Source organism: Hylaeus volcanicus, chromosome 7, assembly GCF_026283585.1.
Source record: "Hylaeus volcanicus isolate JK05 chromosome 7, UHH_iyHylVolc1.0_haploid, whole genome shotgun sequence".
In the NCBI taxonomy this organism is placed as follows: Eukaryota; Metazoa; Arthropoda; class Insecta; order Hymenoptera; family Colletidae; genus Hylaeus; species Hylaeus volcanicus.
Window position 1 is genome coordinate 99,149 of NC_071982.1, and position 12,366 is coordinate 111,514.

General features: G+C 40.1%; 5 protein-coding genes across 20 annotated transcripts in view; 2 read left to right on the plus strand and 3 right to left on the minus strand.

Moving 5' to 3' along the window:
* Window positions 1-1,457, minus strand: part of LOC128880552 (sestrin homolog) — a 43,473-nt gene extending 42,016 nt beyond the window's left edge. For 2 of the 15 annotated variants that reach the window (XR_008457865.1, XR_008457854.1), the window contains exons 1-3: window positions 949-1,304; window positions 729-871; window positions 500-620 (exon numbers count right to left, since the gene is read on the minus strand). Coding sequence is in view for 1 of the 15 variants with exons in the window: in XM_054130792.1 (XP_053986767.1) it covers window positions 500-610 (111 nt within the window). In the remaining 14 variants the exon portion in view is untranslated. The other 13 variants (XR_008457863.1, XR_008457853.1, XR_008457864.1 and 10 more) reach the window with 12 other exon arrangements.
* LOC128880542 (dipeptidyl peptidase 9) lies at window positions 1,453-5,208 on the plus strand. 2 transcript variants are annotated; one of them, XM_054130759.1, is made up of 10 exons: window positions 1,453-1,971; window positions 2,038-2,172; window positions 2,258-2,420; window positions 2,500-2,741; window positions 2,832-3,143; window positions 3,217-3,503; window positions 3,614-3,942; window positions 4,012-4,263; window positions 4,373-4,645; window positions 4,727-5,208. In XM_054130759.1, exons 1-10 carry the CDS (start codon window positions 1,790-1,792, stop codon window positions 5,072-5,074), a joined length of 2,523 nt encoding a protein of 840 aa, XP_053986734.1. In that variant the 5' UTR covers window positions 1,453-1,789; the 3' UTR covers window positions 5,075-5,208. The 2 variants fall into 2 exon arrangements, with proteins under 2 accessions (XP_053986734.1, XP_053986733.1); XM_054130758.1 differs by having other exon boundaries at window positions 1,454-1,971; window positions 3,611-3,942.
* A 624-nt stretch (window positions 5,209-5,832) lies between these two features.
* Window positions 5,833-6,717, minus strand: LOC128880553 (39S ribosomal protein L51, mitochondrial). Its single transcript, XM_054130794.1, has 2 exons — window positions 6,486-6,717; window positions 5,833-6,364 (listed from the first exon to the last, which is right to left on the minus strand). Exon 2 carries the CDS (start codon window positions 6,361-6,363, stop codon window positions 5,875-5,877), a length of 489 nt encoding a protein of 162 aa, XP_053986769.1. The 5' UTR covers window position 6,364; window positions 6,486-6,717; the 3' UTR covers window positions 5,833-5,874.
* Window positions 6,718-7,219: 502 nt separating this feature from the next.
* LOC128880551 (prion-like-(Q/N-rich) domain-bearing protein 25) lies at window positions 7,220-8,898 on the minus strand. The gene is made up of 6 exons (XM_054130791.1): window positions 8,644-8,898; window positions 8,369-8,518; window positions 8,172-8,300; window positions 7,939-8,082; window positions 7,492-7,608; window positions 7,220-7,402 (listed from the first exon to the last, which is right to left on the minus strand). Exons 1-6 carry the CDS (start codon window positions 8,708-8,710, stop codon window positions 7,338-7,340), a joined length of 672 nt encoding a protein of 223 aa, XP_053986766.1. The 5' UTR covers window positions 8,711-8,898; the 3' UTR covers window positions 7,220-7,337.
* Window positions 8,899-9,029: 131 nt separating this feature from the next.
* On the plus strand, window positions 9,030-12,356 carry LOC128880550 (prion-like-(Q/N-rich) domain-bearing protein 25). Its single transcript, XM_054130790.1, has 7 exons — window positions 9,030-9,217; window positions 9,977-10,141; window positions 10,201-10,344; window positions 10,419-10,559; window positions 10,667-10,939; window positions 11,011-11,157; window positions 11,242-12,356. The coding sequence occupies exons 1-7, from the start codon at window positions 9,145-9,147 to the stop codon at window positions 11,319-11,321; spliced, it is 1,023 nt and encodes a 340-aa protein (XP_053986765.1). The 5' UTR covers window positions 9,030-9,144; the 3' UTR covers window positions 11,322-12,356.
* The last annotated feature ends 10 nt before the right edge of the window (window positions 12,357-12,366 follow it).

Consider the following 12,366-nt stretch of genomic DNA (forward strand, 5'->3'; position numbering starts at 1 on the left):
AGACGATTAGCGATTAACGACGAATGGCCAACTTTGATGCGCTTCTCAAAGTAGAGAGCTCGAGTTTAATCGAAATTTTTCATCTTTCAATGTAAATATTTATGTATTTGAAATAATGCGCTAGTCTTTTACTGGTTACTCTTTGGCGAGCCAATGTTTAATATTTCAACCAACGCATTCCGTATTTACGCGAGCTTTTAGTCGTTTACGTTGGCACCTGTATGTACATTGTACATCTATACATTGCGTATACGTAGATGGAAAGATGTGCTCCGAGATGAACGAGACGAGACGAGACGAATAGACGATACGCAAACGCAAACGCAAAGTATGCGTACATATTCTCGCGTAAATAGAGGCAAATGTGAGTCAAAGGACGTACTCGTAAAAGGTGTGCGATATGATAAACGTCTATTGATAAACTTAATTCCTGTGTACAATATTTGTCTCGTCGCTATTCTGCTAATTGTGTAATGCAATTTAATTTTAATATTCTTACCGACCAATTCTTCTTCATCTTTTTGATAGAAAATAAATCGAATTTTGGCAAATCCGTCGTATATGGAAGTCGCGATAAGAAACACGATGGTACTCTTAAACGGCCGACCATGGTTCTATCTCTGAAAACAATCGGAATTGAACGTATAGTTGGACGGGATTGTATATGTACAAAATACGATACAAATGATAGTAGATTGCAGACTGTTAGCGATTAACCGATAACCTACCAATATCAATTCTCAAACGAAGAAAATGGTCTCGTGGGAGTAGCGAAGGCTTACGAGGAATATCGTGTAACGCGTCGTCAAGGCTTGTTGAATTTTCATTTGTCGAGCAGCCCTGTTTTGTCGGTGTCGGGTCGGGATTGCCTCTGCAATGCATGAACAAGGTTAGGTTGGTTGGGTTGATGGTTGATAATTCGCAGAAATGATCTAGTATTTCCTTAACTGTCAAGCTGTAACGTAACTCGTTCGACTTTACGAGTTGATGCTTTTACCGCCAACAACAAAAGAACCAAATTTCTCGACAGGAAAGAAGAACAAGTACATACATACCGCTTTGTTTGGTTATTTTTACCATTAGTTACCGGAAAAAAAGGTAACGGAAAACCCGGAAATGTAATAAAAGCATCGCTATCTCACATCTGCGGTTGCGGCAACCGAGAAAAAGGAATCGGAAAAGCGGGAACCAAACCGAACCGAGGACCAACCACGGAGTAACCGAGCAACACAGAGGAGACACTGTCCACGTTGGCACAGTTGCAGTGCAGTATCCCGCGTACAGTATAGAGCGCACCCCGTGTGCCTATGTATACATATACATACATACATACATGTATAACTACATATATCCAAGCTGATCCAAGCAAAGCACATCTAGCGTCGCATCTCACGTGTTCACTTGTTCGTGACAATGGTAATAGAATGGGGATGGGAGTCGACTTCCGACGACTGCCAAGAGACAGAGTTGTCACGCTGACCAACTTGTGACAGCTTGTCGACAAGTTTTGCCAGCCGCTTCGCCAAAGACTTGCGCTCGCGGTTTCGCGAAATTAATGTCGCGGGTCGAGGAGAGAAGGGAGAGGCTGACAGTCCGGGGAGAAGGTGAAAGTAAGAACCATTCACGGACATAACCTAAAGATAAACTGTGTACGCGGCTGATCGTTGATTTCGTGGCGATTCCTCGGCGATACTGCATCGCTTTTAACAAGTGGTCTGACATGATCGTACCAAAGGGTTGGCCTTTTAATGAATGACTTGTCGGGAACGGAGCTACGAACAGAAAAAATATGGAAAGTTGCAACGAAGGGGCTGACCGCGACCGGACTTCAACGACGTCTGTCACCACGGTATTGCGAAAAAGTTGGTCCGAATTGAGAAGCGTTGTCAGTGATTTACGCAGAAAATTGTCCGGGGTATCAGCTGGCTCCGTACCGGGATCTATTACGTTTCGATCTTTACCCGATGGACGGTAAGAACCATTTTTATTATATATTGTAGAAAGATCTTGTAATCGTGAAAAGTTTTCTTATTTCAGGACTAGAATATATTTCCTCAGTAGTCCGAGCAACGGATGGGAGACCACTCTGTTATACGTGGATATCGCGCATTCCGATCGTGCCAATGGATACCGTCTTCACTGGCAACCTGTTATCGAAGCAAATTTTCAAACGTACCGTAACCTTTCCTCACCATCTTATCACTGGCTCTTCCTTACGCTTTCGCTCAATTTTTATAGGCTTATTTATCGTTTACAGGGTATCCAGTACAAAAAGGTTATCCAGAGAAGAACAGTTGTTATGGGAAAGGAAAAGACTAGCCACTTGGGGCATTACGAGTTACGAAATTCATCCAGATAGTGGAAAATTAGTCTTTCCAGCTGCGAGTAGTCTTTATCAATGTATAGACACAGGATTCATGGTATTTCTTCGATGCTTATTTGCCTTTATGAAAATATCCAAAGGATACTAAATAAAATTGAATAAAAATGCTGTATTAGGCTGGACCTCTTTTTCCATCCGAGATTCGCATGTCAACGTCAGGTGCAAAGTTATGTCCACAAATTTGTCCATGGAACAACGCGTTAATTGCTCATACGTGTTCGGGAGATCTCTACCTATCCCACAGTATCACCGGTTCTTCCATAAGATTAACCTATGCAAGAAAGGGTGGGAGAAGCTTAGCGGACGATCCTCTCACCGCGGGAACCCCTTCTTACGTAATGCAAGAAGAATTTACTAGGTGCGTAGTAGGTAGTATGATATCGTATACTAAATATGCATGTATATTTAATATAGACGATATTTATGTAAAATACTCTCGTTTCTGCAGGTATATTGGTTATTGGTGGCAGCCAAAATCCAACGACGGTGTTTATAGAATAGTATACGAAGAGGTCGACGAAAGCGATGTAAAAATATTTTGCTTTCCGTCTACGTCAAATTCGGAAGAAATAGACGAATTTAGGTTTCCTAGAGCTGGTACTTCCAATGCTAGGAGTAACCTTAAAATGGTGCAATTCCGGATAACCGAAACATTACAAATCGTTGACACTGAAATATTGGAACTCCAATATCCATTGCATATTCTCTTTCCATGGATGGAATACATGGTGAGAGTGGGCTGGACGCCCGATGCGCAATAGTAAGTCAGAAATATTTCCTATTTTCCGTGCGCGTTGTAATCATCATTTCCGTAATATTTTGTATAAATATAGTGTCTGGGTCCAGCTGTTAGATAGAAAACAGCAAAAGCTTGAGTTGGTTTTATTATCGATAGATAATTTTTCTGAGCCACCTCCAAACATATACAATTCCGAAAATCACTTTACGCCATCGTCGGCGAGTGTTCAAGTGATATATTCCGAGCTCAGTTCGATTTGGATCAATATTAACGATCTCCTCTATTTTTTACCATCCGATAATTCAACGGAAGTGAAATTCCTTTGGGGTAGCGAGGAATCCGATTTTAGACACCTCTATCTCGTAACATCTAGTATAGCAGGTGAAACACTGACACGACTATTATTACTCAACGCCAACCTATATTGCATTTTCGATTGCGTTTCTATTATCGTATACATTCGATATCCTTTTTACGTGTTCCGTTAGCAGGTTTAAACAATCAAGCCGAAGAATCTTTGGATAGAATGGATAGCATTTTTTTGCAACCTCGAGTTATTTCGAAGGTTGCTTTAACCCAAGGAGATTGGGAGGTGTTGGGTAAAAAATTGTGGGTAGACGAAAGCAACTCTATCGTCTATTTTTGTGGTTTACGCGAGGGTCCGTTAGAGCAACACGTTTACGCTGTGTCTCTTCGTCGACCATTAGAGATAAGGTTGCTCACGAGGCCGGGTTACAGTTACAACAGTATATATTTCAATAAGGAATGCACGATGCTGGTGACTGTTTACAGCTCCATCAAAACGCTACCAACTTGTCAAGTACGATTCCTTCACGAAAATCACAATCCGAACAATTTTTCTCACTGATTCTCAATCATTTTTTTCTAGGTATTTAAAATATCGCAAACGGATTGGACGGTGGAGAGTATTTCTTTAACTCCCTTAGGTTATCTGTTAGAACCATCGACACCTGAAACCGAATTATTTGCCCCGGAAATTTATACACATACGATATCGTCTGGCGATTCAATTTATTCCATGATTTTTAAACCACATAATTTCCAACCTGGTGTCAAGTATCCCACAATACTCAACGTTTACGGTGGTCCCGAAGTGCAACTCGTATCGAATACCTTTAAAGTAAACATTTATCAAATATAACTGAACAAGATGCTATTATACTTATTTGAATCTCATTAACCTCATTCGTTCATACTCATACTCATATTCACATTCATATTTTATATAGGGAATGAGACATTTGAGAATGCATATGTTAGCTGCCCAAGATTACTGTGTAGTTTTAATCGATTCTCGTGGTTCGCATCATAGAGGTTTAATGTTTGAAAGCCATTTGCAACACAGAATGGGTACCGTTGAATTAAACGATCAAGTCGAAGTACTAAAATGGTTGGCCGAAACTACTGGTTATATTGATCTGAATCGCGTAGCTCTACACGGTTGGTCGTACGGAGGATATTTGAGTCTTATGGGTCTGATACAGTATCCTGAAGTATTCAAGGTATCGTTATGTATCGCGAATTATTAATATACGTAAATGTACTTTTATTTCTTTAATGATACTTTGAAACAAAATTTTCAGTTGGCGATCGCCGGTGCACCGGTCACCTCCTGGAATTTTTATGATACCGGTTATACCGAACGCTACATGGATTTGCCTCAAAATAATCCTCCTGGTTATATAACCGGCTCAATTTTAACCTATGTGGATAAATTCCCTGACGAGGAAAACAGACTATTAATCATTCACGGACTGATAGACGAGAATGTACACTTTTTTCACACAAGTCAGTTGATCAATGCCCTTGTAAAGTCTGGAAAACCATATCAACTGCAAGTTTATCCCAACGAAAGACACAGTCTTAGAAATTTAGATGCTAGTAAACATTACGAAACTACCCTATTATCATTTTTACAAAATCATTTGTGAAATCTTAGTTTACATTCAGCTATACAGTTTCGGCGGTAAACGTTGATTAAAATAAGGTTTTAACAATTTAACTGACTGCCATTACTTTATGTACATACATGAAACAAATTAAAAATTGTTCGTTACATCCTCGAGTTGGCGATGGTGTTGCCTAACGCGTAACGTCTATCTTAGACTTTGCATGAAACAGAGTGAAAGCTAAATTGTATTAGTTTTTCAACAACGGTCGAAATAAGTTTTTAATATAAACACCGAGGTACTTTTATCCGTTAACGGAGAATCAGTGTACACAGACAAACATACGCGCTCGCGCACTGATTCAGATACCGTACATCACGATATTCAGCCATCGTGAAACTTATGGAGAACACGATATACAGCCTTTTTAACAAGCTATCATAGAGCTTTACCGTAATAAGATTAATTGTTACTTTTTTAAGGAAATGGACAATACTCGTAACTCGTCTGTACATATATACATATGCGTCATTAGATCTGCATAAATACTTTCAGAATTGTCCCTTAATTGTACTTACAACAATTATTCATAGTCTTTGTTAGAAATATACTTATCTCGTGGCTGTCATCATTTTACGTTTGACTATGTACATACGCGCGAGCAATCATTCACGTTTTTACAATAAATATTAATAAAAAGTATCGATGCTGTTTTATCATTGCGATTAAATTATAAATCGAATTAAGGACTACTCAGAACTAGGAATTTGAATAGTACGAAAGTATTAAGATATATTAAAGTTAATGCAAGGTACAATTACATTTTATTATGGAAATATACATTACTGGGTGCTGCCATACGTTTTAGTTTTATAGTTTAAGAACTTGTGTAGATATTTTATTCTCCTGTTTAATTCGCGCCATTTCGTTGGTCTGGCTATTGGAAATATACCGTGCTGCCATATTTTACGCTTTCTCAGTAATACTTGATATTCGTTGCCTTTAACACCTCTTAGCCAGGAGGGTACGTTATACAAAATTCTAGTCGGATGAAGATTATCCGAGCCTAAAATGTCAATGTAATCATTCTGGCCAAACAGTGCTCTCTTTTGATTCCAACAATCTTTTGGTCTGTATAGTGGCAAAGGATTGACCCTCCTATCACTTTCACGAGGCAAAAGTCCTTTCATATCGATAGGATCCTTGTATCCAAAGCGTCGCATTAACGGGCCCTTTGCTCTCACGTTGGCATGATAGCGAAATCTTACCGAAGTTACTTGTGGTGTCCACACACTGGTAACCATACGTAGCGTGTTACTGAACCACGACATGCTAAACATTAATAATCATTAATGTTAGTGTACGATGTGATAGTAGTAACGACTAATACTTGACATAACCTCGATTTTTACTCATCGTACTTGAGTTTCAAGTTTCAACATGAAATACATACCTCGCTTTAATGGTGTATGAATTGACACGTGCTGCAGTATAATTAAAATTTCTTATTTAACCATCTATGACATTATATCTCATATCTGTACTCGGAATAGAAAGAAGGATAAAAATCGCGACGCGGAACACGGGGGCCAAGCTGAGTGTCTGAGGAGTGTAACCACGTTTTTAGTTGGAGACATAAATCCACGCGGTGCTAGTAGCCATCACACAGAGACATATCTAGGGTATCGGCGAGTACCACCAACACACTGCTATGAAAATTTCAGCGTCGGTTTCCGTCGGTACTCGTTGTCATTTAAAGTCCGCGAAAGCGAAACATTTAAATTGCTGAAACAACAGTCACGTGATCGTGATGGATCAGCGGGATTTTTGTTACCTTGCAGTGTTTTAATAGTGATTTTGTGTGTTTACGTGGTGTTATGGCGCCTAAAAGGTGCAGAGTGAAAGGATGTACCTCACAGGGAAAGCAGTCTCGGCAATTTCACTCGATTTTCAATACAAATACAATAGAATATTATATGTAGTTGGCGAATGGTTTTAAAAAAATCATGCACGCGTGATACATTGAACGAGTTAGTTTATACAATAAACAATGTCAAAACTCACGAGAGCAGCCACACGGAGCGCTTTTTATTATTCGCAACTCTAAACAAAATTACGTGCACCTGTGTTAACGAACGATTTACGAAAATACTTTGTATGTAGTGTACAGTTATAAATAGTGTAAGGTATAAATAATAATAATTTATTAAATTTGTAGAGCCAGACATTTATTTACAACGATCACATATCGTTTCGCTTATCGGTTTAAAGTAAAATTTGCAGATACCTGTTTGGAGCCGCGGTTCTAAATTAGTTGTTGTAGAAGCGATAAAAGTATAACTGGAATTCCAAGAAAGGCGTACAGAGAGGCTGGAAAAGAAGAAAGATGAGAATTGTTAAAAAGACGCGTTCAGCCGTTCACCGAATTAGATTGTGGCGTAGAATTAATTGTTGTTAACCTCTGCTACAATCCGCGTATCCTTCCTTACAAACGCATCGACTGTTTTTACATTCAAGGACATCTTCATTACGGGAGCCCATACACTCGTAATCCATTAAGCACGCATCGAACAAAACTGAAAAGAGCGTGTTTAGGAATTTAGTTTGTTTGGTACACGTGACCCGCACTTTGTTCTAACAATAAGACATTCGCATGAAAAAAGTTTAGCGGAATTTTCGTTGCTTCACAACTGTTTTCTATGCGAACGTTGACAAGGTTTATTTAATAAACCTTGAATTTCTTTCTAGCATGTTGCGAAAAACTGGCAATTCGCTACCGATTGCGAGACGAACAATTACAACGATGGAAACTGAATCTTAGATTCGTCTTGTATCTTGACACCTGATTTGTAAGCGAGTAAATAAAGAGGTATAACAAGTATAAATAAACAAGTATTAGTTATTACGTCGCGTTTGGAGGCATTTTCCTGTTTGATTTACAAAGTGGTAGCCCGAGACGCATCGACAACTTTCCTCGATACACATAGCACGACCAAGTACATCTTGACAATCATCGCTCCTTTGACAACGATCTCCTACCATCGACGGTCCTGTAACGCGAACTTTGTGTAATATTCCTGTTATACATGTACGTACAGAAATTTTTGTTCGAATCCAAGCAACCGCACTTGTTACGTACTGTTGATGCAATTCGAAGAATTGGTTGTGTCCAAAACATACGAATCTTTGCATGCGCATTTTCCTTGTTTGCACTCTGCGTTCGTCATCGATAGACAGGTCGAATCGTCGTTGCAAAACAACCCCTCGCCTGTCGAAGGACAATTATGTCAAGATAAATTATCTATCAGCGATAGCAGCGATACCATCGATACTTACTAGCGATGCACATGGTTTTGTCCGGAGTAGGTGAGTAATACTGTTCGCAGGTACAGATCATTTGTGCTTTACAGAACGCATGTGAAATGCAATCACGGTCTCTTTGGCATTTCTCGCCATACTTGACAGTTCCATTCTTTTCGGTAATTTCTGGAAGAAAAGTTCCGATTTTCAATTTACGTTCGTAGAGTAGTATGTAACGTACGATGCTATGTACATATGTGTATGTACTACTATATGTATATGGTCGTTGGAAGGTTCTTTTCAACACTCACGCGTCGAACAGCAAAGTGATCCGAAAGTGATAAAGAGCACAGCGATCCCGAAAACTTGAGTCTTCATTTCAAAAACAGTAAACTCGTGAAGATTGACTACGATCGCAGTGCATTACTCGAACGGTTCTAGATACGAAACGCGGTAATGTCTCGACCGAGAATGACACTGTGCACGCCCTCCCGTGATAATCGTTATCTTTTCATTTATCTCTGATATAACTGCTCGAGTGAATCAGATGGTTGGTGTCGGGGTGGGCTGCTTTCTTGGAATATTTCAACTATCGGTTGGTACAATACAATAAATATACATATAGTTGGGAAGGAAACAGTGATTGGTGGGAGAAGACGACTCGACTCGACTCGACTCGACTCGGCTCATCTCGGTTTGCCGTTCGTCAGTCGCGTGCTATCGATGCTCGATCGCGAACCGTTATTCGCCAGTGTGCAAGGATTCGCGCCTCATTGAAGTTTGAACGTCCAACCGTCCTCGTTACTCTCGAGATGAAGAGGTGCTTCCTTGTCCAAGTCGTCGTCGTTGTTGCGATATTTCATCGTACGATTGCCGAGCAAATCGGTAAGAACTGCCAAACTTGTTCAACTATTATCTATGTATCGGATAGTTGACAAGAAACAAGCAATTTAAAATTAATTCGAGATTATAGATTACGGTGGCGAGTACGTAGTTTGCCATGTTTCAAACAGTTTTATAGAAATACGGATGTATCAGTTATCGGTATCGTGAAATGTACCGCGACAGGGGAGTAGAGCCGTTGAGACTGTCGAAATCGATTTAACGTCAGTTTATTACAAGTATCGGTCGCGTTTCGCCATATACATGTACATGTACCTCTACCTATATCTTTCGTAATAGGTAGGTATGGATGTCCCGGTAGTTTGTGTATACAGACGTTGACGTGCTTTGTTTCAAAAACAAAAAAAGCGACCTTTTCGAGGCATTGCTGGAAGGAAAACAAATCTCGAGGAAACAACAGGCGACAATAAGACGATCAAGTAACTATTCGAATGTCGACCGTTTTCGCTTGCTTCTTTCTTTCTTTCTTTCTTTCTTTCTTTCTTTCTTTCTTTCTTTCTTTCTTTCTTTCTTTCTTTCTTTCTTTCTTTCTTTCTTTCAGGACGATTAAAATATTTAGTAATATTAAATTTACATCGCGTTGTATCTACGCGATAATGTTTACGTTAACAACAATACGTGTTACTATTTTCAATATTAAATTGGGGTAGAAATGACTAGAAATGAAAATAGTAAAGACTAGTTTTTTTTTTTTTTTAAACTCCAAAGTGAAAATCGGATTTTGGTTGTGTCGTGTCGCAGATCCACCGATTCCTTGTACGAGTCCTGAAAATTCATGCCCGGAGTTGTCGAGTACACCGACCAAGGACGTGTTCTGCCAGTACGGATTTTGCATGTGCAAGAACGGCACGGAAATCCGATACTGTTCCAGTAGGAAAATTCTACAACAGGACAACAGAAACACAGGTAGGTAAAGAAATGTACAGTTTTACGTTGACACGTGACATTTCCTGTTTATATTTTAGGGCCGTTAGGGTCGTCCTTTTCCCGTGTTTGCAAAGTCAATCAGGATTGCAAGTTTGTCAATTCTTTTTGCAACACGACGATTAATTGGTGCGAATGCCAGAAAGGTTACGTTTTCTCGAGCAATAAGAAACTCTGTTTAAAAAGTAAGAACGAACAGTATGTATGATTGCGGTTTGAATTTATATTTACGAGGAGGACGGCGATTGTTGATTTTTAGAGGCCGAAGCAATCGATTTCCCATGCGTCGACGAGACGCAATGCTTGGCTTATCTGCCGAATACCACGTGCCAGAGTAACGGCCAATGCAACTGTATATCTGGTTATCATTACGCGCGAGATGCTTGCTATAAAACTGTCGGTAAGACCAACAATACGACGAAACGAAACGAAACGAAACGAAAAGAAACGAAAAGTTCAACTCGGTAGATCGGTAGATAACTGGAAACGATTCAACTGTCATGACAGGTTTCGGAATATTGTGTTCGAAATCCGAAGAGTGCTCTCTCGTCGAAGGTGCAACCTGCACCGATACAAAAGTGTGTGGATGTCCCGCGGAGACTGTGATCGATGCCGCGGAGAATAGATGCTTGCCAGTCGCTCGGGAAATTGGAGAAAAATGCGTGGAAGACGTACAGTGTAACGTGACATTTGGAAATGTCGTCTGCGTCGCGGAAAGCTGTAGCTGCCAAAATGGTTACCACTTTGAATTCGAGATTAATCGGTGCTTGTTCGACAGAGGTAAGCATTCGTTTATTTTCGAATTGGTTGGCTCGCTTTGTCGTTTGTCGCATCGATTCGCAATTTCGCAGCTTTGGAGGAAAATTGTGGAAACACGTACGACTGTTATCAATCCGAAGACGAAAATGTGACCACCAAAGCAGTCGAGTGCGTGGAAAACACATGCGTATGCGCTAAAGACTTTTACAGAGAGGGTAACAGATGTATCAATAACGAAGGTAAGCGAATGACTAATCTAAAAGTTGTATCCTTCCGCTAATGGCGCTTCGATTTCGCCATTTTCAATCGACTGGTGTTTTCAGGTGCGTCTTTCTTGGGATCCTTTCTATTGCTTTTCCTTGTAACCTTGGTCCGTGTCGCGTTCTGCAACCAGCCCTTCTAACTCTTTGGATTTTCCGCGTTCCTCGCTTCCTTCGATCTTTTACTTCCTCATCTTTCTTTAATCTACCAATGGGAAAACTCGTTTTACCCTCGAAGCACTTTGGTCTTGAGTGAGGTCCGTGCACCGTGTCTCGGCTAGAACATGATGCAGGATTCAGCGTGGGAAAGGAAACCGTTGCGGTCCTACAAGTATAATATAGCTGAACGTAAGAGTATAGGGCCAAGAGATTGTCGAATCGGTTAGTGTCGTCCTTATCGTTTCGAGCCACTACCTCGGCTAACAATAGGAGATCTTGTCAAATTCATCGTCCTGTATACCGAGTTATGCGTCGCGTCGAGTGCAACGAGAGAATAATGCGTCGTGTGCATCGAAGCGTTCGATGACTTCCTTCGGCTCGCGGGCAATTAACGCGATTGCTGGAACCGCGTTACCGTGGACTGTGATTCGAGACCTCCTTATCATTATCGAAGTAAACCTTAGGGAATTTGATTATCTCTTCTGGTGAAATAAAAATCACAAGTTGACGGTAACGAATAGCTAGATGAAAAGTTGCATAGCGTATTCGTCGAAAACGAAATTCGTCTATCGAATCATCGGGTAGACGATACGTCTACGTCTAGCCCGATAATGCTGAACGTAGCCACCGTAGGAGATACGTGTACTTTTGCGTGGAACGCTAGAGGCCTACGAGAAATTCTCGTCGTGAATTTTGTATTAAGTAAAGTGCGAGTAGTATTTTATTTGTATTACAAGAAAAGTTGCGATCAAATGTATGCGAATCGAATCGTAGCAACATCGACGCCATTTAAGAATTTAATGTTTAGCTCTAGTCGAACGAATGTCATTTTTTACAAATAATTTATGCCTTGGCTTTCGGAGAAATAGTAGGTATAGTGCATGTTTTTCCAAATTTCTAAAATACCCTGGATGCATTTACACTGTTACAATATTATTGCGAAACATTGGACAAAGATTATTGTTACCATAGCTGATTTACTTCTTTTTTTTTCTAAAATACAACATAATCAAAATTAATATGCAAAGC